This window comes from Anoplolepis gracilipes, chromosome 6, assembly GCF_047496725.1.
Source record: "Anoplolepis gracilipes chromosome 6, ASM4749672v1, whole genome shotgun sequence".
NCBI lineage: Eukaryota > Metazoa > Arthropoda > Insecta > Hymenoptera > Formicidae > Anoplolepis > Anoplolepis gracilipes.
Genome location: NC_132975.1, coordinates 16043682 through 16070606, shown reverse-complemented (window position 1 = coordinate 16070606; position 26925 = coordinate 16043682). Strand labels below are relative to the sequence as shown.

Here is a 26925-nt window from a genome sequence, read left to right as displayed (position 1 = left end):
TTTTTTTCTCTCTTTTTATATTTAATATATATTTTTATATATTTAATAATCATCTATAAAAAAATCTTATATTAGGCCTTCTCAAGTTTATCACGGTTCTTTTCACATCCTTACTCCCCCTCCCTTCATTCAACATCAAGCAATCGATCAGCACTATTATAACTTTTTACAATTAGACATAACAAATATATATATATCTCCATATAATGACATGAATTCATAAAGTTTCAACATCCATCCTCTATTTTTTTTTTCTCTATCTCATTCAGCAACATTATGGAGAGAAGGAAGCGTCTTATAAAAAAAGAAAAAAAGGAAAAAAAAAGCTTGAATAGGCCTAATATATATATATATATATATGTATACATTTATCTTATAAAAAAAACAATATAATTTTTAGGTAAAAGATAATTTCATTAATAAAATTATAAATGTCATGTTTCAAGCATTGTCTGTGAGTATCGGTGCTGCTCCCTCTTGAATTAATAGTTCATATTTATTCGAATAATACATCAAAGTAATACCCCATTTTGCACAGATCATAGACCATATCGCTGATATAGCTGTGCTCTCAGAAATTGGTTGAATGGCTATATGATATAATAGAAAAAAAAAAGTTCTTACGTATTAGCATTCCATTATAATTAAAGCAAATTAAATTTTAGCATTTAAACACAAAAAAGGAAAAATAAATATGTATCTCTTCTTCATTAAATAAATAAAACAATGTATGAAACAATCTTTTAAAATAATAATATGCTTACGAATCTTGTAGTAAAACGTAAGAAACAAATACCAAATCAGTGCAGTAACTCCAGTTACAGCACTTACAAAGCCTACAACATTTAAATTCCGCAATGTAACTCTAGTGTGCCATCTCTCCAAGGTTTCCTTGCCTTTTACCCAATGTAAGTGAAAACAGACTCCAGCTAAGGCACCTATGCATTCCGAGACATAAATTAAATTTTGAAATATTAAAATTTTTGTTTTTTTCATTGCAACTATATTGAACTCTATAACGTCAAAAGTAAAACGATATATCTAATACTTTTATGCGCTGCATATAAAAATAGATATTTCTTTGCATACCATTACACGTTTGATAAATTGTTCAGATATTTGATTGAGAATGCTTTTATATTAATTTTATCCCACATTGATAAATCAACATATTGATATATCAAATATCAACTTTATATGTATTTCTATATTTCCAGCAAGATCAATTGATATAAAATTTATAGTTATATACAGTTGGTCAAAGTTTACATATGTATAGGTACATGTATAGTGCACAAGAAAAAAATCTTCTCTCCTTTCTCCTTTTGAAGTTATCGCCGTGTATCCAATATAAAGTTGCAATAAGGAACTATTTTATTTTGTATGATATATATATATATATAAATATAAAAATAAAACGCAATCTGTACCCTTCGTTATATAAATTAGTCATTTCGATAAAGCAGCTACAAAACAAAAATAACAATATTACAATATATTTTACTTTATTATCATTATTATTATTATTATTATTATTTACTATTATTATTATTATTATTATTATTATTATTATTATTATTATTATTATTATTATTAGCAATAATTTCTTCTGTATTTTTTTCTAAGAATTTATATAGTTAAGAAAAAACGATAGACTCTTGTCCAACACACTTGTTTTGCTAGTCGAAAGAAAAAATGTAAGGTATTTATTAAGAAGCTCTAATAATGCGTTTCATAATCTATAACATTTTGTATCCAAATCTAAACCGAACGCGCTCGCTAACCTGCTAGTATCGACCAAAATCCGACATCGTGGTTTCCGTAACCGACGAACAAGACAAAAAACGCCAACACCCCAATAAATATACCCACAGCACTAATCAACAGATGTATCAGGACATCGCGTAACATTTTTCTTTCTCGAATGCTACAAATTACGTCGTAACAATAAAATAATATGTATCATGATAAAGAGTTGAACAAAGTGCAGTGTGCAGTGTGCAGTGAAGTGTATGCGTGCGTGCGTGCGTGCGTGCGTGCGTGTGTGTGTAGTGCGTAGTGTGTGTGTATATATACATACTCATATAGCGTTTTCGATTGAACAGATTTTAATCCAATCCGGATTAATTAATCGCTATTTTACTATGCATTCAAATCTTTTATTGGTAGAGACGATGCAATGACGTCATTATTGGCTCTCGGAACGGTTAAACCTGCTTCAATTGAAAACGCTATTATATCTTAAAAGCTACGCCAATTTGAATAACTGCTCACTGAACGCTCAATAAGGGTGAAATAACATGGTGCGGAATATAAGTACGGAACAGAGGGCGACACAGTGTCCATTAGTGTGAGGAAGAATATTCGTTGTGTCTCACTTACACTAATGGACACTGTGTCGCTTGCTGGAAAACGTCCAGAATTTGCGTCATAGAAACAGCCAATCAGAGCTTAAGTAGACACTGCCGCAAAACTCTGATTGGCTGTTTCTATGACGCACTCTCTGTTTCGTACTTGTATTTCGCACCATGTGATTTCTGCCTAAACATTGGCTGCGTTCAGCAGAGAAAGCAAATTAGTGAGCGCTTAGTGATTCTTTATTGTGATTGGTTCTCGCAGTTAGATCTTCGTTGGATCTAAGTGCAGAACTAAGCGCTCGTTGATTTGCTATTTCTGCTGAACGCAGCCATTAAGTCCCTTTCCTTTCCCCCCTTCAGAAACATTTTGTATAAATTAATATTTTTATAATTTTATATATATATATATATATATATATATATATATATAAGCAAAATTATTTTTTTTAAATATCCAACTAAAAAGAAACAATTAATTAAGCTTAAATACCAGTTTAAAATTAATCTTATTGCCAATTGATATTTTTTTAGTAAGCGCGCGCGCGCACACACACACACACACACACACACACGTGTGTGTGTGTGTGTGTGTATGATCCTGGAAGATGTATATAACAAAAGTGAAATTACAATGATACATGTTATATCCGCATGTGTCCTAAAATTGTTTATTTCATTATATCCTTTATGCCAGTCAATTTAGCACTTATATCCCATAAACGAAGAGCTACTTGAGAATCTAGATCTTTTTTAGAGATATAAAGTTTGCAATCACGATATAAATGTCCACTTTCTTTGCACAAAGACGATTCTGTTGCACAATGTAATACTGTTTGTGCACCCTGCAAAAATATCGCATTTATAATATTAAAAAAAAAATCTTAACATTTCAATTTATTAAAATTACAATGTATGTAAGATATATTGTATTATATATAATGGAAAAACATTTCAGAACATGAAAATCACTACCTAATAAATAAACATTTTTCGAAAATTACTGAAGATATCAAATTTGTTTACCTGATTTGCAGTACGTAGAAACATGAGAGCAACAGGCGAAAAAATAATATAGTGAAACCAGCTTCTCTTCACGTTCCTAAATAGTCCGGTGTAAGTAAATCCAGGGCATACCATATAGACGTTAACACCAGTGTTTTCCGTTCGTTTCGCAAGTTCAGCAGCAAAGTATGCATTAGCAAGTTTTGAATTACAATAGCCAGGATTCATCCTACTCTTTATCGGCAATCCTTTTTCACCGTTCAAATTTGAAAAGTCTATTATTCCAGATTCCAAGAGCTTGGACGTTACTACCACTATTCTGTATGGAGAACAAAATTTGTTTGCATCAGGATTATATCATTCTAAATTGGTGTCGTTACAATTAATTTTTATCATTCGGTCGAATTCGTTTTATCATTTCCAAAATATCGCTTTAGAGTCACCTGCTGGGAGCGCTTTGTTTCAAGCGATCCAAAAGTAAATTAGTAAGCAGAAAATGGCCCAAATGATTTACTCCAAAATGAATTTCAAAACCATCTTTTGTTAGCGCATGATCTTTGAGTGGCGCATATACGCCAGCATTATTAATCAACACATGAATATGGGGAAAATTTTTTAGCACTTTATTGACAAATTCTCTGATGGACGAGAAAGAGGCGAGATCTAATTCCATTGGAATCTATATAATTAAAAAGAGATAATATTTAATGAAAGTGTGTTGTTTATATGTGTATGCGTACTAAAATAACGGAAAAGAACGTAAAATTAAAACGTAAAAGTAATGTAGAAATCAGTTTAATCAAATTTTAAAATTCAAGATTCACTCAGGTAGAAGTGACAATTTTCTTTCTTTTTAACGCAGCATTATAATTACCAATTCGCCGGTAGATATTTTACTCCGTATTTCAGCTATGACATTCTTCGCATTCTGTAAATCTCTACAAGCCATGATGATTGTGGCTCTCCGTTTGGCCAATTCTTTTACCGTTTCTTTACCAATACCAGAATTCGCACCCGTGACGAGAAACACCTGGCCTTGCAGATTACTGGTACTCTTACATCTTCCCCAAGTGCGTTCGCGACACTTGCGAAGCAAACCAATGAACAAGATCATCGGCAGAATAAAGTAACACCACGAAGCTACCATATCGATGATAGTTTTGGTTTTAACTTTGAAACATGAGAGAGAGAGAGAGAGAGAGAGAGAGAGAGAGAGAGAGAGAGCGAGATGTTCTCTTTGAAAGATAGTGTCTAGATCGTGCCTAGATGATGACTAATTTTAAACGCGTGATTGTATGCATATTAATTATTAAACGTAGTGTGTTTCCACTTATGCGTGTTTCTTGCGATTGCTCATTCGAATCGAATGAAGCGGCTTTATTCGCGCTCCTCTCTTATTCTTTCAATCGAACTTACTGTGCGCAATAACATAATAGCATAATCTATCACACACGATGCGACACACGATCAATCAGTATAGTCAAAAGTCAAATTTTATCTCAAGTACTTTGAGTATGTCTCGCAAGCGAAATAATTATTGTAACTGCTGCAACATTACTAATCGGTAATCAGTACCCGACACCTGACACTTGACTTGTTACTTGACACTTGACACACATAAACCATAAACACCTGCATGACTGCTCCAATCTCTAATTTGAAGAAGCGCATAAAGTGCTATTTACAATCGCATTCATGATACGCGAACGCTACGCTTGCGCATGATCCTTGACATTTGACATCGTGATTATAGGCCGATATTCATAGTGCGATCTTATACTTAAGGTCGTCTAAACTTCTAAAGATCTCGTTCAACCAATAAAATGACACTATGCGGCCACTTCATTGGTCGAGTAGAATCTTAAAACGATCTTAAATATAAGATTGGACTATTGGACTTTCATGCTTCCAATAAATATTATATATATTTAGTATTTAGTACAATTTAATGTTAATGCGTGAGTTTTTTAATTCATGCGATTGATCAATCAATAATAAATGTGTATCATTCTCAAAGATGCGTAGTGGTTGACCAATCAGAGACGAATCAAAAGTACCACAGGCAAATAGGAGGGCAGTTACGCGAGTGGTTGACCAATTAAAAATGGTTAGGTCAAAAATTGCCACTATGTGCAATGTTTCACCTTTCTTCTTACATCGGTGTGTGCGCGTGTGTGTGTGTGTGTGTGTGTGTGTGGGGCGTGTGTGTGTGTGTGTGTGTGTGTGTGCGCGTATTCGCCAAAAATTTATTGAAATAATATAATTCAATTATCTTTTATTATTTGGCTCATACAAAAGTACATATAAAAGCGATCTTTTTTTTTCATTCTTAAACTAAATTAAATTATTTATTAAATGTTATAATTATACAAAAACTATGAGTGCGCACATTGAAAGTATCATTGAAAAAAAGCATCAAATTTTCAAACCGCAAAGAATCTGTAATAAAGATGATAAAGATGGTTGTCATCTTTTATAATTTTTTGCAATAAATATATATACATTATATATATATATATATATAATAAAATACAATACCTACAAAGTTTTAATATATTAGATGCAAGATAAAAATGTCGATAAAAAAATATATTACCACAATTATATTTTGCAACATATTTAACCACATATATTTATATGCAGTCGTTTTACTTTTTATTACCATAGACGTATAATAAATAAACTGTGATTCAACTGTAAAATTAAATGAATATTAGAAAAGATATTAGATGAAGGATATGGGGTTCACAGCATATCTTTCTCCTTTTAATTTTTCTTCAGTTTCAAAGGAAATAAAAGCACTGCACAATTTATTTATTATACATCTACACTTATTACATATATGGCTGTCGCTATTAGTTTTAAAAAATGATATATGAATTTATTAAAATATTTTTTTTATAATTGCTACTTTATATATCATTCAAATTAAAAATTTGCAAATATATAATCTAGTTTGTACACATATTATGCATATATATATATATATATATATATATATATATATATATTTGAATAAATTACATGTATTAATTATTAATTCAACTGTATATTTAAGTAATGTTAAAATTGTGTGGAACAAGTTAAGGCACACAATACCATAACTTTTACATAACCAATTGGCATAAATCACAAACTTTAAATATAAATGTACATTAAATTATATATATATATATATATATATATATATATATATATATAATTTAATGTATTTATTAAATTATATATATATATATAATTTAATGTATTTAATTATATATATATATATATATAATTTATTTTTCTTTTAAATATATACTGCAGATCTTCACAAATGGACGGTCTCTTATTCAATAATATTAGTTCTTTCGAAGAAACGAGAATTAATAGGCCTCGTGTATACACATTACACACATATACACATGCATAGGAAGGAATTTAATGTGTATGTTATATATATATATATATATATATATAATTTCCTCCTACTCATATTATCATGCATCATTCTCGAGTTTAAGATGAAAATGAATTATGGGAAATATAAATTTGTTTTCTCTTATGAATAGAGCGTTTTTTCTATCCATTCTTCCATTGTAAATGTAGCAGTGTTGGTTCGATCTGGATCTCTCTCTCTAAAAATATCTGCAACAATAATATAATCATTTTATTTTGTGTTTATAATTAAATATCAATATATATATATATATATATATATATATATATATATATATATGTATACATGTATATATACTTAATATATACATAAAACATATATATATACCAACTGATACACATACTAATTTTTATTTAAAAAATTATATATTAATAATATTGTATATAGTGTGTTAATATAAAAAGTGTGAAAAAAGTATAAAAATAAGAAAATATTTAACTTTTGTTAAATGTAATTCTCCTTCACTCACCAATCATTGTTTTGAGTCTGACCGCACACATTATATAATCATCGAATGTAATTTTGCCGTCTTTAGTGCCGTAACGATGAACCAAAATATTAAGAATATGATTATTCAAACGATATCCTGCACTATTTAACGCTTGTCTTAATTCAAATGCATTTAAGTATCCTGATTCATCTCTGTCATATAGTTTAAAAACAGCCTAGAATATATTTATTATATTATTATTTAATATATTTATTATATAATTTCACAAACTTTAAAGCTCATACAGACTTTTCAAATTAAGGGATTATAGATAATTGAATAGAAAATATTTTATGCTTAATACTTACTCTCCACTTCCTAACATCATTCCATAATGTTTTAAATTCTTCAAAACCGAGTTTCCCAGAATGGTCTACATCCAACATAGCAACCATACTGCGACATATATCTTTGCTGAATCCTCCGTCGTGAGTGTCTGCAATTTAAAAGTGAAATGTTTTTTGGTCACCTATTTTGGTCACCTATACCTTTTGATTTGAAGAATTTCTAACAAATTTATTAAAAGTCACAAATATAGAAAATTTATACAAAAAAGTATAGAATACAAATAAATGTCCTATACAACACTTTTTAAATGTGTAAAACTGAAAATGTGTGTATGTGCGTTAAAGATATAACAATGTCTTTGTTGTGAAAGAAAGTTTTTAGTCTTTTCTAAAGGTGACAATCCAACGAATTAAAAATACAGACTGTATTGTAAAACCTTACACAAATGTTGATGAATTTAAACGTTACATGTTACTACATGTTCATGCCTTTCTATTAATTGAAGAAACATGCAATTGATCAATTCCACGTATCTTGCAGAATTTTAAATTACAGTGTCAATCTGCTAACACTATCTTGACAAATGTTGTCAAGATACCTAATCACACTCTATCATTGATGAAAATGTATTTCAATTGTACTATCATTAAAATAATATATAAAAAATCGAATGAATATAACGAACCGTTAGAATGAAACAAAATGGATAAAACAATCCTGCAAGAGGTTGCCTTACCTATGGGCTTATTGTATTGTTCATTATTACAAATAATGCCGCATAACAGTGAGATGAGAGTGTCGACAAACGAATCATTTCCTTCAACAGTTTCGGGAACATGTGCCTCGCTATGATGCGCCAACTGCAGTAATTCTACCCGTAACACACATAGCTATGTTAGCATAGAGTTTTACATACATACACTTGGGCCATAAGAATTGACAACATACATATTCAGAGAATTCATTACATTAAAGTTTAAGTTTCAATTTGTACTTCTTTAAATTTTATATGAGTTTTTAAATTTTGACTTCATTTAAGAGAATTACAAAATTTTTAACATAAATTTATATTTATATACGAGTTTATGTAAGAAAGTTTTTTATAATTACTTAAATTGAATTAACTGAATTAAAGAAACATTTTTCCCAATACTAACAGTAAAAGTTGAGAAAAATCAAAATGCGCGCGCGCACACACATTTATATTTATTTATTTAAAAGACCCAAATGTATTTATGTACTGTGGATATGAATCAAAAAGGTAAGACAAGTAAACATGCGTAATTATAATTGATAAAATGATTATCGTAGCTTGTAAAGCAATTAAAGTAATTTTTAATAAAAATATAAAAAAAACTTTCATAATAAATTAATTAGCTTAGTAAGCGCAGATATTAATCAAGTGATATTTGATTAATATATAGAATAGAATTAACAATGAGGATAATTAAATATACAGTCTTATATTGATGATAAGGTACATGAATAAATAATTAAGCAGAAAAATTATGGAAAGCTACAAAGCAAAGCTCCATACTCATGATAATTAGAATAAAATTATGTTTGTAGAAGAATATCATATTTATATAACTCTGTGCATACATCTACATATTTTATACAGTGTATTATAATTTACATGGCTCACACATATGAAGAATATCTCATATGATTTAAATGTTTGATGTATGATTTAAATGATTTTATTTACCTTTTCTCATGGCAAAATCTAAGATGTCTTTGAGTTCCATCCAATCCACTTCCAAGTCATCGCCAGCAAGTTTCTTGAAAAATTCTCTCACTTTTTCAGTATTGCGATCTTGTTCGGGTTCGTCGCGAACCTAAAAATACCATAAAAATAAATCTTTAATATGATAAATATATCTCTAATAGTGTGTGCATGCGTGCGTGCATGCGTGTGTGTATGTGTATGTGTATGTGTATGGTTCTAATTTCAATAAAATATATAAAATCCATGTTATGCATGTAGAGAATATACATACATATGAGTACATATATGTACAGAAATGTACATATACGTTACACAAGTAAGAAAACTGTACATATAAAGTTAAGCTATTAGCTTGAATTATAAGCTCGAGCACACAATAATCCAGCAACAGCATATTTGCTTTTATTTCTTGCAAATATTTAGACAACATAATACTTTAGCCTTTGTGTGCCATGTACATTATGTAACATGTACATACAAGACGTGCATTTTACTTACATTGTCTTCATCATGCACCTCTTTACCACTCACAGAATTAATCACCTAAAAGCCAGGCGATATAAACATGCAAATCGTTATGTGTTAGTAACAAATACAAGACTAATACTGTGAATAGATGATAATCTCACAATCGGTTATCGCATAGCAAACAAATGTTAAATTAAGGCAAAAATGAGAGTTTATAGACATAAACTGGATACAAGACTCAATTACACAGTGCTTATCAATTTTGTAATTTGTGCGAGTTAGTATTACAGTCAACATTGTAGTTGTAGGCTTTTGACAACATATTATGAATATATTTATCAAGCTGCGTCAATGCTGTGAATTATCGGTGGTTATTTTGTAATTTGAAGGAAATGTGTTTGTTTGTTATTTTCAATATAAAGTATAAATTAATTTTAAACAATATTTGTACAATTTAAAAATCTTTCTGTATTTCACAATGTTTGCAAACTTTATGCAATTATCTTTACTTCATTTTGGAAAATAGATAATATTTTAACAACATTTTTTTCTAATTTCTAAGATTTCCAATGATTTTGAAAATGTTACTATTAATCATCAACTTGTTAAATAAAATAATTTAATACTGCTTAAGATTAAAGTACTGTACATGTGCAAGTATCAATTTTTTAAATTTATTAAAATATTTATAATCCTTACCCTATCATCGACTTCTCCGACACCAACTTCTTCGTCATTTTCTCTGTAAATGAACGGGAACACTTTGAAGAAAATTCTTCAACTAGCTATATATTAAGTAACTATAAGTATCGCTATATGACAACAAGACTTACTCCATATTGTTTTTGTTTTCAGAGAAGATCCTTAGCAAGAATTCACCCTCCTCGTTTGGGTCGAAAGTACTTGGAACTATACAGTACACGCCCGGTGGTAATTTGAAACGACACGTGACTTCTCGTAAGTTTATAAATGCCGGTGAACGTCCGACAGACGCATTATACTTGAAAAAGTTTAGGTCTAGCGGTTTTGGCAATCTTTCTGGATATTCCAACTGGAGAGATTAAAAATTAATTTAATAATGAAAAATTTCCTATTTCTAAAATCTCGTTTTAGAGTTAGAGCATTGTTTTTTTTTTTTTTTTTTTTTTTTTTTTTTTCAATTTGCATCAATTTGTATTTCACTCGCATTTAATTTACTTTCATAGACACATATTATACACATATACACAAATGTCAAACTTATGTAATAAACTAAAAGCAAGCAACTTATGTGCTGTAGTGAAATTATACCCTTTTGAGGTACGAAAAAAGCAAAACGAAACCTCTAATTTTAAGACGATTTGAATTAATCCAGATCCTATGCAGTCTCATACATTTTAATATATTGTATTCGTCGAGAATATGAAAGTGATTCAATCGGAAATTTCACATACGTGATATATTGCGAATCCAATAGTGAGGCAATCGGCACCCATCCTTTTTTGCGCTCTCCTGTTTTTCTGCATCAGGGCGGCGATTACGGTACACTTGTCATCGTCGTCATCTGGATATTCTAATGTGATACGATACTGCGGATTGTGCCAGAAGGTCTCTGCGAGATATACATACATATATATATATATATATATATATATATATATATATACATGAACGGAATTAAATATATATGTATATATTTAATTCACTTTCATTTTCTATGAAATTGGAAACGCTTTTCTATTCGATATATCTCACCTAAATAATTTCTACAACCACCTGCTGTTACACCACGCACCCATTCTCCTTCAAACACACTCATCTCCCAGCGCTTCTTCCCGGCGTCGATCTCGTTTGTAGTTAACGAATCGGGATTTAAGTTGCATATTTCAAGTTGAGTAAAATGGCGTGTAAAATCATGGAATGACATCCAAAATTCACCATCCATGTCAAAAGTCAGACCAAGCTCTTCCTTCTCGTGATCGGGGATAAATCTCCATTCAGGTGATCTGTTAATAAATTAAAGTGTAAAACAAAATCACACGCACATGAATGGAATTACTCACTGGTCGCTCCAAGGTCCATTCCATTCTGCTTCGTTTCCCCAAGGATTTCGAAGTCTCAAGAGAGGTATAGTACCATGCTGATTCGGTGTTTGAATCTCTACATGTTTTACACGAGTAATGCTGTATGCGTGACCGCGTATCAATCCCTGGGGTGTTTCGGCTTCTAATATATTTGGATCAGGCTAAAAGAGTTATATATTTATATAGTTAGTAAGATAAAGTAAAATCTATTAATAATGTATAAAACAATAAAATTGCACATTTATTTATGTAGATTACTCGCACGGACAAAATCATTGAATAATGATATATATTATACACATATGTAAAACAAGCAGATACTATCGTACGCATAATTGCTAATTAATAAAAAAAAATACATTATCGAATAAAAATATTTAATATTATATTTTATTATTTGTTCTCTTGGATAGATTTGTCTAAGTTGTTATTACATAAAATTAAAATTAAATTAAATTTTTAAATCGTAAATTATAATGCTATATAAATGTGTGTGTGTGCGTGTGTGTGTGTGCGTGTATCTCAGTTTATAGCTTAAATATTTCGTATATTTCTGTCTATAAAAGTAAATAATAAATAATATATTCTAACTTTATAATTATAAGTCTAATTTTGTTGTGAATTATAATCTAAAATAAACAAACTTTTAGTTAATTGAACAATTGCAAAAGATTCAAAGGATCAATCAAAATAACGATTGTTTGAAGAGCCTACGATAAAAGTAAATATTGCTAAAAGTAAAAAAATTGCTAAATTACCTCAATGGAACAACCCAATAACGAATTTCTTTCAAAGGCTTTTAACAATATGTTAAACAAGTTCGGAGGTGTTTGATCCATTTGATACATTTCCGTTACTCCACCAGTAAAGTCCTCCATAGCTTCGCAAGTTGTGCCACCCTTTAATGCCTCATAAGAGCCGTGAAGTTTCGCATATGCTTTCTCGAGAAGAGCACTCCAGAATTCATTGCTTTCGGCCGAATGCAGATATACCAATTCCCCGCGACAGGTAGGCAATCGATCGTCGATCACCACGTCGACCCATCTGCCATATTGCCAGAACCTGTGATACATATTTTATACAAATAAATCCTTTTCAGACTGACGATTCATAAGTGGATTAATGGATATATATATTTTTATATATAAATATTGAAGAAATTTTTAGACATCACAGAACGTTCAGACAAAAATTTAGCAACATTTTCTATTTCTATTTTGTCAGTGATAAAACGAAAACGATCTCAAGTTGCACGCAATTATTTTGATTGAAAGGTAAGAGATAGGAATTGCGTTACGTCTAACAAATAAATAAATAAATAAATATATATATATATATATATATATATATATATATATATATATATATTTTTTTTTTTTTTTCAAACCTAAAATGAAAGATTCCAGCGTAATTTTCCTCGAAACTCTGATCTTCTGGCACTACTTGAAAGAATAAATTCGAATACATTGTCAAATTCGCTACAGCGGCTAGCAACCAACAATCTCCTAGCTCTCCTTGTTGAACGTCGAATCTTGAGAAACCCTCCACGAAAAGTTGAGGGTTGTCTGCGATTTCCTACAAAGCACAGTACATTTGTCACGTTGATCATTTTATATATGTATACACAATATATATATTATACTTCTGACACAATGCATATAATACAACAATATAAGCCAAGTACTATATAATATGCATATATGTACACATGTACAATATATAATAAATAAATGGTTTAGAAAACTTCTGACCATTGGTCGCTTCCATTCTATATATCTGTCCGGTCTGCGGGAGAAATATAGCGATGAATCGTCGGCTAGGAATTCAGGATCCTCAAACAATCGTCCTGTCTCCAGACATTCTCGTCTCAGCGTATTAAAGTCTTGGATCGCTCCTCGTGGTCTAAAGCCGGAACCTTTCTCTCCTAGCTGTGGACATTGATTTATATGTATATTAATTCGCGATGCGATTTATTTTCAAAAATTTGCACTCTGCAGAAATTTAAAGAGTGGCACATATGTTGTACAAACAACATTTTCCGATAAATAAATCAATTTTTTACAATTTGTATAGCTTTATCTTTTCTACCATGTAAAGTTTTTTTTTTATCTTGGTGAAAATTTAAACACTTCTCACTTTACAGAACTGTCCACAGAAGTGGTTTGGCAGGCTCGCTTTCTAATTGGTGAATTCGAATTTGGTAGAGTATAAAATAATGTTTTTGGCGATTATTCTATCATTATTATTTCGTAAACTTCAGAGACCCGACTTTCAAAATTACGAGACCTACCTTCTTGCATATAATTGAAATATATATATATATATATATATATATATATATATATATATATATGTGTATAATTGTATAATTGTAATTAGCATATTTGTTTACGTCTATCTAAAGTCTATCTTTCGATTCGGATAACGAGCATGAGCGTTAATTAGTTTCTTATGCATAAGAAAAAGAAAAATAGAGACGACAAATAATTACATATACAATATTATGTCAAATAGAGACGTTAAAAAAAAAAGAAAAAAAAAACGTGCACCCTATATCGAAACAAAGAGCGAATCTATTCGTTATCGCTAAAGAGAGCTATATCTAGCTGTATTGGAAATTGTATTATAATAACTATAACTACAATATACATATACACCGGATGACCTGAATTAACCGCAATTTAAAGACTATAATACAGTTTGATAAGTATACATACAAACAGCTGCACACATGTTTAAGAATTAGTAGTTATTGACAATGTAAGAACGCACCTTTAACTCATGACCTTTAACACGCCTTTAGCGCACAGCACGCATATCAATTTATAAGGTGAAAGCGAAAAATCTATCAAAAAAAAAAAAAACTGCCTATAAGCATATGCATATTTTTAACTCACATTTACATTACAGTCTTATTAATATTTATCATATAATCAGTTCTTTAAATAATTTTTGGAATATTAAGATTATTTAAATATTTTATTTTAATTAAAGTTAAATTAACAAAATCGTCTCAACGATCGAATAAAAATATAGTTTTTTACATGGTTTGGTTTATTTTTATAAACATTTAAAGATTATTCTCAATTCTTTATTAGATTATCTTCAATCTGAATGATATATTGTCAATGATTTTATAAATACCCATTTACGTTTTAAATTAAGCATAAAAAGATTAAATATAAATTTTGGGTGTGTGAAGTTAGCATCTCAAATGTTGGAATCTCAAAAATAAACTTTATATTTACTTGCATCCAGCATAGTTCCACAGTTCCTGATAAGTTTTAACAATAGTTCCGTCCAATTAATTATTAAAATCGAATTTTTAAAAATGAGATGCTAACTTCCGACAACACTTCACAGCATCTCACCATATTTCGAATACCTGATTACGGGGAAGTAAGAATAAAAAGAGTTCTATCGCCGAAACACGTCCTGTCAATAAATAGTTCTGACGATTAAACAATTATTTTACCCAAAAAATTCACATTTTCGAACATAAATGTGAGATGCCGGTCGATTTTCGACAGTTCTGTTTATTTTAAAACACAGTTCTACTATTGTTTTGGTCATGTACATTAATTTCATAAAGAGTTCTGATGTTAAAAACAATGAAAAATATTTTTAAACAATTATTTTGCCCTAAAATCACGTATTTTTTAATATAAAGCTGAGATGCTGGTCGATTTTCGACAGTTCTTATCATCGGAACTCTTTATGAAATTAATGTACATGGCCAAAACTATACGAGTACTGTTTTGAAATAAACAGAACTGTCGAAAATCGACCAGCATCTCAACTTTATATTAAAAAATACGCGATCTTAGGACAAAATTGTTTAAAAATATTTTTAATTGTTTTTAACATCAGAACTCTTTATGAAATTAATGTACATGACCAAAACTATAGTAGAACTGTTTTAAAATAAACAGAACTGTCGAAAATCGACCGGCATCTCACATTTATGTTCGAAAATGTGAATTTTTTGGGTAAAATAATTGTTTAATCGTCAGAACTATTGACAGGACGTGTTTAGGCGATAGAACTCTTTTTATTCTTACTTCCCCGTAATCAGGTATTCGAAATATGGTGAGATGCTGTGAACTGTTGTCAGAAGTTAGCATCTCATTTTTAAAAATTCGATTTTAATAATTAATTGGACGGAACTATGCTGGATGCAAGTAAATATAAAGTTTATTTTTGAGATTCCAACATTTGAGATGCTAACTTCACACACCCATAAATTTTAACTAACAATAAGATAATACAACATAATGCAATGATAAAATTAATTTTCAATTAAAAAATTAAGATGCAGAAGCATATATATATATATATATATATATATATATATATATATATATATATAAAAGTAGGAAATAATTTATATAAAATTATTTTAACATGTAATTGTTTATTTATATACAGGGATTAATTTTTATTACTACAACTAGTGTAGTTTATTATATTATCTCATATTTTTTGTTATTTACCTATCTTATCTTTGTTTTTTCAATGTTTGCAACATTAACTCGCAAATAAAATTGAAAATTTCTTTATTAAGTAAGAATGTTGATATCTTTGTGTAAATGAATAACGTAATATACATAAATAATGTAACATACATATCATCGTATACATCATCATATAGATACTCATCATCGTGCAATGCTATCACGCATATTAGCATTATATTATGAATCTGTCGTATGTAGATACAATTAGGTACATATGTACGTGAGATCGTACGTTAGATCAATCACACACATTTCTCTATTGTCGTCATCAGTTGATGTTGTCATCATCGACCTCATTATTTTGCAGTTTGAGATAATTTTATGCAAAATTTTGTGCAAACGAGACTAAATTAAAAAAAATTTAATATCTATATTACAAAGTAAAAATTCTTAAAAATTTATTGTAATACTTTTTTGCGAGATTTGTATTATTGGAACTATTATATCTAATTAATAAATAAAATACTTTTTAAAGCTACTGATTGTGAATCACTGATAGTTAAAAAACTTTTATCTTGAATTAGATATTTGTTTTAACAGAAAAATCAAAGGTTTAAAGATATTTTTGAATGCATGTTTAAACAATTTTCGTGACTAAAAAAATACAATTTTAATTTCAATCATGCGAGATGGATAGATTGTAGATAAAATTCTTTAAAAACACAATCTATATATAGTAGTACTTATTAATGTTATTATTGAAAATTTACAAACTTTCTTATTCATAGATCGGCTTTTTAGTTTTTAGCTTTGACAATGAGTCGTATAGCATACCACTTTGATATTGAAGAGCGACGGTAGAAATCGTTTGACCTCGACTGCCGCCTTAACGAACACATCCTCCGCGCCATCTCCGTCATTGTAACCTCCGTAGTAATTCATTCTCTTTCGATTCTCGGTTCTCACTTATCTAAAGTCACTGATTAATCGAGAAAATGATACGGCGCAAATATTTTCTATATATCCGTCGCTCTGTTCTTTGTTTACCTTGGTAAACAACTATAACTGGCGCGAATCAGATAAAACGCGAAAGAAGATTCTCGTTCACGTTCACGTATATGTATATAAAACCGTTAATCTGACAGATACACGGTACACGTACACGGGTAGCGGCTAGCGGCTAGCGGCTAGCGGCTAGCGGCTAGCGGGCAGGGCAACCGGGCACGGTTTACCCTCCCTCGTGACTTTTCCTTGTCGTCTTTCGTCACGCACGTGAACGACGTGAACCAATGCGGTTAAATGCGCAGAATGCGCACCAGCGAGATGGTGCACACGTGGCTTTTAAGCGCGATCTTTTAAAGGTGCGCGTTCATCACCGGCGACTTACGACGTTCAAATTCGACCTTTCAAATTCAACTTTTGTTTAATTTACAGTTGTTAAGTACTTAGTCGAATATAATACTTTTATTACTTTTGAATGCAAGAAAGTAGTTTGGCGAATTACAGCATTTAAAGATTTATTATTTTCTATTTTCATTGTCTATTCTATATTTTACTTTTTATTTTATCAATATATTAAAGAAAGTAATATAGAAAGTATATTTTAAGATTATTTCACAAGAGAAAATAAAAGATAACAACATTATTGTTTTTAAAATATATATATTTTATGACATAAATGTATAAATAACAATAAAATTAAAGTATATAACTTGGAGAAAAAAAAAAAAAAAAATAAAGTGGATAATAATAAAAAACATCTGTTAAAAAAAAATAAATATCAAAATAAAATTCTCTCTCTTTCTCTTTCTTTCTTTCTTTATACATACATCACATCCTCCTTATTGTTTTATTTTAAACGTACAAAATGTTACATGCACAATATTACGGTTAAAAAAAAGAAAATACATAATTTTTGCGTTTTTTGTATAATTACGAATTAGTTCCGAATCTGTTTAATTTCGTCATCTAGGCTAAGGGGTTTTTTGTACATAATAATATAAAATATAATAACGTATCCGCCATGCACTGCGCAAATTATTTTAGCAGCAGAGATGCCTTGCGACAGTCAATAATTAAAAAAAAAACTTTGTAGAAATTATACTATCTAAATTGTTTTAGAAATTGAAACATCAAAGTTGTAAATATACTCACCTCTATCTTTTTCGTTTCTTGTCGTACAAATTCTGGTTCGCATATTTCCTTGTTCCATCCATACGAATTCATTTTCATCCAGTCGATATTTTTATCCCGTTGATACGCGAATTAACGAGATAACTTGGGTCAATTTTCAGATTAATTTTAGATTAATTTTATTGTTAGATTAAGTTAGGTCAGGTTAGGGTTACGCTAATCATGGTTAACTGTTAGCTGATTGATAATCAGCTAATCACTCGACGTTCGTTTTGATACCCAGCTCAATTTTTGGTGTTGTTAACCTCACTTTTTAACGATGGTATAACACTTTTTAGCAACGTCAAACGATTTACATATTTAGCTGTAGCAGGATTAATCACATTACGATACGCAACACATACACGAATGTATTATTCTTCAAAATGACAATAATATACTCTTCCAAACGATATTTATTTTTAATAAACTTAAAATCGTAACTCGAATGTGTTGAGAAACAAGTGGTTTTTAGGACTGGTCGTAATATCTAATATCTTGCTTATCGTGACAAAATTGACTTAACGTAACGATCACAAAAAATATAGATAATAATCACAAGAGAGAGATCAACTATAATTCCTCAAATAATAATATGAATGAGAAATAATTTCTGAAATTATAACATGTCGTCGTAAATGAAATGGCCAATTTACAACAAAAAAAATGCCGACAAGTATATATGTATGTGTGTGTGTATATATATATATATATATATATATATATATATATATATATATATATATATATATATATATATATATATAAAAATATAAATATATATTATATACTTTATTACAAGTGAATCAACTGCAACCGTTTTGTCAACTATTTTATCATCCACTCGCTCGTCGCTCGCACAAATACGCGGCCACTCGAGTGCGGAAAAAGAATATGACTAATACCCGCTTACTAACGCGAACAAAGATTTATAAGTTTATCGTACGACACTTGCGCGAAATCTCTGGCCAACAAATAATCGGGACGACACGAATGCGTGTCGCGTTGCTTGTCGAATATCTCGAATATACTCATGGCCGACTTATATCTAGTCCTAGTCGATATCATAGCGCACTGTAAAATACATAAAGTACGCGCGCAATCGAATCAGCCAATCACGGCCAAGTGTGTTGCCTTAAGATTACTGAGTAACAATTGACCAATCATGAGCTAGCGCCGCTTTACAATTACTATACCGATGACAATCGACCAATCGGTATATGTTTTATAATCTTGAAAAATTTTCAAACTTTACGAGTCTTCGAGTTTAGTGAATTACGCGCCCACCCGCCACCCGTTTTTGCAGTTGCTTCGCGGTTCGCGGTCACGTAGATGGTTCATTTTAAGTGAATTTTTGGCAAACGATTTGTCACCATTCTCGGATTAATAAATAGTGTGTTATTTATGATATTAGATCAAGAAGAACAATCTCGGGCTTGAACAGAGTTAAAATCTCGAGCAAAACGAGGTGATACGACCGATCGTCCTAATCCCAAATGCGCCGGGTGTGTGACGCGAAAGTGCTGGGGGGCTGAGGGCCGGGGGCCGGGAATGCCATATTAAATGATTATAGCGTGATATATGTGAGTTTTTTCTTCGATCGGCTTACAGTGAAATAGATTCACAAAAGTGTCTGATATATAAGGAATATATATATATAAGCAGGGTTGACAAAAAGAACATACAATATATATTTACTCGACGAAAGTTTAGCATCTCTCTTGTTAGTGTAGCTGGTACGTTGTATTGTACTAGCTTCAAGTGCGTGTAATAACAAATGATAAATCGAGAGTGCCGCAAGTATTGTTTTTTGTGTAAGTGACGGATATCTCGCCAAAAAACTAAATCAATTTGACCTATAAGTGTATATATATATAATGGAATCTGCAACAAAATGGAGTAACGAGTAACGATGAGAAAGTAACGACTATCCCTCTCCCCTCTTCACCCTTCACCCTTCATTAATCTCGTCTCATGATCCATCGACCTGTGAGTGCATTTCTTATTTATATTATATATTACATTCACTATATACTATAAACATCAATTATATTTAATCGTTTTCGTTGAATGTGAATACCCCATGTATGTATGTACACGCGATATACCGAATAAAAAAAAAAAATGTGAAAAATGACGTCAAGGTACGCGACAGTCGATAATCGTTGAATTATCTTTTGATATCGTTAGTTTGAGTACTCGGAGCGTGTGTCAGATGTCGCCACATGTAATCTAATTTCTCAATCGACTCGAATAATGTATGTATGTATGAGGTACGAGGTACGAGGTACGATTCTCGCAACGTGCATCTATCATGTATTTATCGACACACTTTTTGTCCAAATGTCGATATATAACAGTGAAAAATATTACGAAATTACAAGAAATATTACACTTTAGGCTATTAAATAAAGAATATATGAGTCTATATTAATATTTGGACACATCACACAACACACATACACATAACCATAATCATACACAAACACATCATCACCTTACGATACCGAAGCATCGCGATTATATTCACAAGCGTTCCAAATAAGGATATCTATTTTGCATAAATATATAATGCATATTTTTAAAAAAATTAAACGTTTAATATGGATTAAACTAGGATACTGCATATATTGCTCTCAACTTCTTCGTACTAGATGAATGAATGATTGATTGATTTTTTTATGTGAATATATGAATTATGCACATCTTTACTGTAACATGATTTTTACGATTACGTGCAAAAAATCGAATATATCGCTTTTTAACGCGAAATACTTTCTGTTTTCAGTTTATCCCACACCATGATGAGCTACTTATATAATTTATATAGACCAAAATCACATTTAGTTACATAACAGCAATTGTTGCCGCAATTTATTACGTTTCGATATTAAAATTTATATATTGTTAAATCTCGGCGAAAATGCTTTTAGATTATCGTTAAAATATCAATGTTGCTACGCAATGCCGAAAATACTCCAATCATATATCTTTTTCATAAAAATGTATTTATATTAAATTTATCTATTTCTCCTCAATAATATCATTTTCGTATAAAATTACAGTTTGTATAATATTATAGCAGAAAAACTTTATGTCGTTTCTAATACAATATTTATTTATTTTGCGGCATAATATATTTTACGACGTATTTTACAATAATGTTTGTGTACAGATGACATACGAAAACATTATATTGTATTATTCACACATATGTTTCAATATAAATAAACAAATACCTGTCAGAAAACACATTTTGTGCCAGAACGTAAATTATAATTCTCTATGACTATAACATTATGAGAAAAAGGTGAAAATTTAATAATTTACGAATAAATGAGCTATTGGTGATTAAAATATTTTGCATAGAAATGTGTTGGAAATATATTTTACCATTTATAAATTATTATAGATTGTCAAGAATGCAATCATTTATTTAAAAGTGTGTGTGTGTATATATATATATATATATATATATATATATATATATATATTATTTATACTAGTTTCATTGCTTCTCTCTTGTAATAATCTGAAAGCCGCATGCTTTTAGTACTATTAAAATTTTGGCATTATATCCAACATTTATCGATCTGAAGGCACACCTTCGTATAAAATGTATCGCTTGTATGATCATATAATCACATTATGTCATGTTAAAGTTAAAACTTCATCTGATGTATGTGTGTCTCATTTAGATACAAGTTAGACTCAATTTAAAAATTGCTGCAGTGCACAGTTGCAGTTAGATGAAATGGAATCATTATAGCGCGAGACTATTTAAAAAGATATATATAACGATTAACAACAATCATATCAACGTTATACCGCAATGATAAATAAAAATATCGTGATTTAAAGTCAACAATGTAATTTGATTAATTTTTATCATTCTTTGATTTAATATTATAATTAACATCTGTACAGAGTTACTATATTTGATGAATACTGCTATGATATAGTGATATGTTATGACTTTAGAAGTAGTTCTTGTCCATATAAATAAATACACAATATTGCATAATAATATTCATCATCTCAACGATCTCAACGATCATCATCACATAATGATGGTTACAGATAAATAAAATATATTCTGATGGCTACAAATAAGATATTAAAGTATATATATATATGTACGAATATTTTTCATGATACAAATTATATCACATGTGAGGAAATTCCATATTATCAGTTGTATTATTGTACTTGAGCCTATCTCATTGTCAGTATCAAGGTCTACGATAATCGATTATATATAGCGCGTTTTACGAATATTACATTACATATACGAACTCTTTTCTAGCATCGCACCTGTAATTTGGAAACGTGGCTGTAAAGCGACACCAAACGATGCACGCGATCGAACCGAAACGAACGCGAACGATCAAGTAGTTACGTACTACACTCACTACACTGGCTGACACATATCCGGTAAAAGAAAATTTCGTTCCGGAACTATCCCTTCTCCCGTATATACTCGACGTCGCGAGTGGCGAGTGGCGAGTGGCGAGTGGCGAGTGGCGAGTGGCGAGTGGCGACACGCCGGCGCGGCGCAGATTGCCGTCGATTACAAATCCCTTATCTTGCACATACATGTACATATATGCGTCTCCTTCGAATCGCTTTCCCTTATAAGGGATTCCCGTCGTTGAAAAATCAAGTCCAGTCCGCAGACTGGTTTTCTACCACTCGATCATATAAAATATAATAATAATAATAATAATAATAATAATTTTTTATATATAAATGAAAGACATTTTGTTTAATGCAGTTTTACTTTGCGAGAAAAATGGAGATTGTATCTATGAGTACCGTAAAATTACAAATTACAATTATAATTTTATTTATACCTATATATTTTCCAAAGGCATTCTTACGTCAAAAAAATATCTGACAATGAATAATCTGTAAAAAATCAAAATATGCACGCCCATATGCCCACTTATTTTTCTCATATAAATAATTACAAATACACCTTTTATTATTAGCATCTATTAAGTTAATTTTTAATTAAGACTTTTATATACCTATACCTATATACCTACCATATGTGTGCGTTTGTTTGTTTTGTTTTGTTGAGAAAAAAAATTATAGTATTAATAGCTTCCTTCAATTTTAAGCTGCAAAAGATAATTTACGAGTTTCGATAAAAATTTGATGGCTACATAAAGCCATCTGTTCAAAGCTCAAGATAGAATATTTCAAATGGGAATTACTATATGCATGTTTTCCATTGGCTAATCTCATAAAAGTTATTTTGGGTATCTTGAAAAAGCTAAGAATTCGTGCATCATTCCACAAACGATAACTCGGGTGTTCTTGTTTGCCGTTAACGTTGTACGTAACATACAACAAGTCAGGAATTAATTAATTAATTAGTTCAATTAATAAAATCTCCTGAATATACATGTATTTTGTTTTATTCTAATTATTTTATTATTAAATATGTAATAATGAATCAAAATTTTGTATTAAATATAAAAATATTAATGGCAATGAAGATACTTTATACGAAACGTATAAAGTATGTAAGTATCTAACGATAAAGCTAAACTCAAATTTCTAAATACTAACCTAACCTTTTATATTATTTTTTTTTAAATTATTCCTACTATATGAAATTAATTATACTACACTCCATTTTTTATAAGAGAGGTCATTAAAGAAAGTTTTCGATACAACTTATTTCTAATCTTTCAAATATAAAGCTACTTTTAACAAAAAATTTGAAATATATATATTGAATTAATAAAACGAGTTTTAATTTTCTAGACATCCACAAAATGTAAACTATGAAGAAAAATATACAAGAAAACATTTACGAGATGAAAACTTCAAAATTTAATTAATTAATTAATTAATTAATTAATTATTTTTAAATGCTGCTCTTTCTCTCTTATAAAAGATAAGAGAGAAAGAGCAGCCAACTTTTACAAGGATGGTTTGACAAAGCTCAAAGCTTTTTAGAAAAGGAAAGATATCGAGATATTAAGAAAATCGAGAGATATAAAGTCGAGAGAGAGAGAGAGAGAGAGAGAGAGAGAGAGAGAGAGAGAGAGAGAGAGAGAGAGAGAGAGAGAAAGAGAGAGAGAGACGTAAGCATCGCAGAGGCACGAGTTGGCGAGAATCAAAACCGTAGCGAGCCTAAAAATATATCGCGACATTCGCGACGTTGCACATCATACGCGCCCATATATACATATGTATACTAGAGGGTTTGTCTTACGTTTAAAAGTAAATTTGGCGATAAGCCAGGGATATCCCGAAAACATTTTCCTCACAGAAAGGAGAGCACACGTGGTGATGAGTTTTAGTCGTCGCACATATGCCATATACCATATGCCATATGCCATATGCCATATTCCGCGTTGCATCGTCTATACCGTACACGCGGGCTAGCGTGAAATATTCACCGTATTCAATGAGCTGAAAAATATCAAACACAGCCAAGGGAAAAACGTATTTTGAGCCGATGTACCTAGAATTCTGGATATATCTTGTTTCGGACTTTACGCCACGCGCCACGCGTCACGCTCGGACTCGGTCTCGGTCTCGGTCTCGGTCTCGGTCTCGGCCTCGGCTTCTGCCGGAGATAGTGATCTGGGTTAGATGCGGTTAGAGATCGGACTGGAATATTAATTCTAAATTAGTCGCATAAGATTACATTTATTACTGATATTCGTCATTCTAGACCCCCTTTTTTTGCAAAGATAATTATAAATTCTAGACCCCTTTTTTTCCAAAGATAATTAATTATAAAATAAAACTACGTGTCTATTCTATATAGGATAAAACGAAAAAAAATTTATGCTTATAATAGATCAAGATTATTAGTTTCTAATCTTCTAATGGCAAACGTAACGTGTTATTGTGAAGAAGGAGTAAGTGAATGAGTTTAATATCGCTAATTGCGCTGCGTGAGTTAAACACGATCGATGTGTCTACTCTGCAAAAGAACTCCAAGGACGTTTATTTATCTCGTAAAAATTTTGTCGTTTGTACGCGAAATGTCGTGACGTGACGTATGAAAAATTAATCGGAGCGTTAGCTACAACGTGCATATAAAAATTTAGTTTTCGTTATCATGATCATCGTACATACATGACGAATAATGACGAATATGCCGCAGGAATTCTAAGAATTAATAAACCTATGTTTATTAATATATATAGCAGAGATGACAATGCACGATATTGACGAACCTTGAAGGTAGCATTGGCGGGATGATACACGTCGCCTGAGCCGGAAAGTCCTCCTCGTAATAAACGCGACGAAAGATTATACCGACCTAACGTCGACCACGCGTCCTTCGTCGCTTGTACGGAATGTCTAATTATAAGCAGAAAATTATTCCTTTCTCTTATTCTCCCTTTTTTCTTCGTTTCGCTTACAGCTTACTTTGTATTTTGCTAAATTTAATTATATTCCTGAATAGAATAGAAATAAAATGGAAAAAAACAATATTTTTACATTTACATAAAATTTCACTCTTTTTAATGAAATCAATTTCTGGAAATATAGCACTTGGTCTTTTTTAAATCTTATAAATTTTTTTTCCACGAGAGAGAGAGGGAGAGAGGGAGAGAGGGAGAGAGAAAGCGAATTTCGAAACGAATTCAAAATTATATACATGATAAATAATCACGCGACTCACAGTCTCATTTCGCCATTATATGTAAATGTAAAACATGCATAGGTATTATGTAGAGATCAGAAGTTTTAAAGTTTAAATTGACATTCGTATATACAACGACACACACTTACCCTTTCGCGAATTTGTATGTTTTCGGTGTTTGGCCGTCCTCGACGATAGTTTTTACATAATAATACGAATAACTCGACATTGTCTTGAATCGTGAACAATCAGAGTCGCGGCGTTTTATGACAGACGATGTGCAAATGCAAGAAGCTAGACAAACTGTCAAATTATCAAACGATTATCACTGCAAGTATCAAGTCGAATTGTACTTAAACTGTGCAGCCTCTTTCCTTTGCTCTGTATTCGCACTCTGTATGCATACTTGTCGACACTGCGCTTATCTACGATTCGTATATATATATATATATATATATACACATGCGTGTGCACCAGAGTATATATATAGCCGCCGCCGACATATTATTGGGAAAACTCCGACATTTTCCAAGATGTGACAATGTCATCGCACGCGAGATCCGTTAGAGATACTCATGATAAAGCTTTCTTGAAAATGCGCCAGTAACCGAAAAACAAAGACTTATTGTAAGAAAGATGGAAGACGGAGAAAATAGAACGAGGGAATGAGATATATTGTACATAATCAATAATAATATCGATAACGATATAAATAATTTGTGTTTCGTTTGTATAAATTATATATTAATTGCAGTAAGCAATTGTCGATTTTTTTCATAGTATACAAACATAAACGTTAGCTAAACAACAAATAAAAGGGTTATTAATTATATTGTTGTTTACAA

At 30.6% G+C, this 26925-nt stretch overlaps 4 protein-coding genes across 10 annotated transcripts; all 4 read right to left on the bottom strand.

The window, feature by feature from the left end:
- LOC140666882 (uncharacterized) lies at positions 1–2025 on the bottom strand. The gene is made up of 3 exons (XM_072894427.1): positions 1785–2025; positions 765–938; positions 1–590 (listed from the first exon to the last, which is right to left on the bottom strand). The coding sequence occupies exons 1-3, from the start codon at positions 1909–1911 to the stop codon at positions 442–444; spliced, it is 450 nt and encodes a 149-aa protein (XP_072750528.1). The 5' UTR covers positions 1912–2025; the 3' UTR covers positions 1–441.
- A 984-nt stretch (positions 2026–3009) lies between these two features.
- LOC140667044 (retinol dehydrogenase 11) lies at positions 3010–4994 on the bottom strand. Its single transcript, XM_072894677.1, has 4 exons — positions 4234–4994; positions 3803–4038; positions 3381–3678; positions 3010–3199 (listed from the first exon to the last, which is right to left on the bottom strand). The coding sequence occupies exons 1-4, from the start codon at positions 4504–4506 to the stop codon at positions 3026–3028; spliced, it is 981 nt and encodes a 326-aa protein (XP_072750778.1). The 5' UTR covers positions 4507–4994; the 3' UTR covers positions 3010–3025.
- Positions 4995–6647: 1653 nt separating this feature from the next.
- On the bottom strand, positions 6648–22927 carry Calpa (calpain A). 6 transcript variants are annotated; one of them, XM_072894068.1, is made up of 15 exons: positions 22777–22927; positions 18445–18787; positions 13585–13761; positions 13221–13408; positions 12592–12895; positions 11813–11994; positions 11505–11755; positions 11204–11361; positions 10604–10821; positions 10470–10512; positions 9282–9411; positions 8310–8444; positions 7594–7721; positions 7265–7460; positions 6648–6983 (listed from the first exon to the last, which is right to left on the bottom strand). In XM_072894068.1, the coding sequence occupies exons 2-15, from the start codon at positions 18520–18522 to the stop codon at positions 6898–6900; spliced, it is 2274 nt and encodes a 757-aa protein (XP_072750169.1). In that variant the 5' UTR covers positions 18523–18787; positions 22777–22927; the 3' UTR covers positions 6648–6897. The 6 variants fall into 6 exon arrangements, with proteins under 6 accessions (XP_072750169.1, XP_072750170.1, XP_072750168.1 ...); XM_072894069.1 differs by having other exon boundaries at positions 18445–18567; XM_072894067.1 differs by lacking the exon at positions 22777–22927 and adding an exon at positions 19254–20875.
- Positions 22928–24541: 1614 nt separating this feature from the next.
- On the bottom strand, positions 24542–26488 carry LOC140666657 (uncharacterized). Of its 2 annotated transcripts, XM_072894071.1 has the most exons (4): positions 26230–26488; positions 25668–25794; positions 25567–25599; positions 24542–25048 (listed from the first exon to the last, which is right to left on the bottom strand). In XM_072894071.1, the coding sequence occupies exons 1-4, from the start codon at positions 26307–26309 to the stop codon at positions 24944–24946; spliced, it is 345 nt and encodes a 114-aa protein (XP_072750172.1). In that variant the 5' UTR covers positions 26310–26488; the 3' UTR covers positions 24542–24943. The 2 variants fall into 2 exon arrangements, with proteins under 2 accessions (XP_072750172.1, XP_072750173.1); XM_072894072.1 differs by lacking the exon at positions 25567–25599.
- Between the last annotated feature and the right edge of the window lie 437 nt (positions 26489–26925).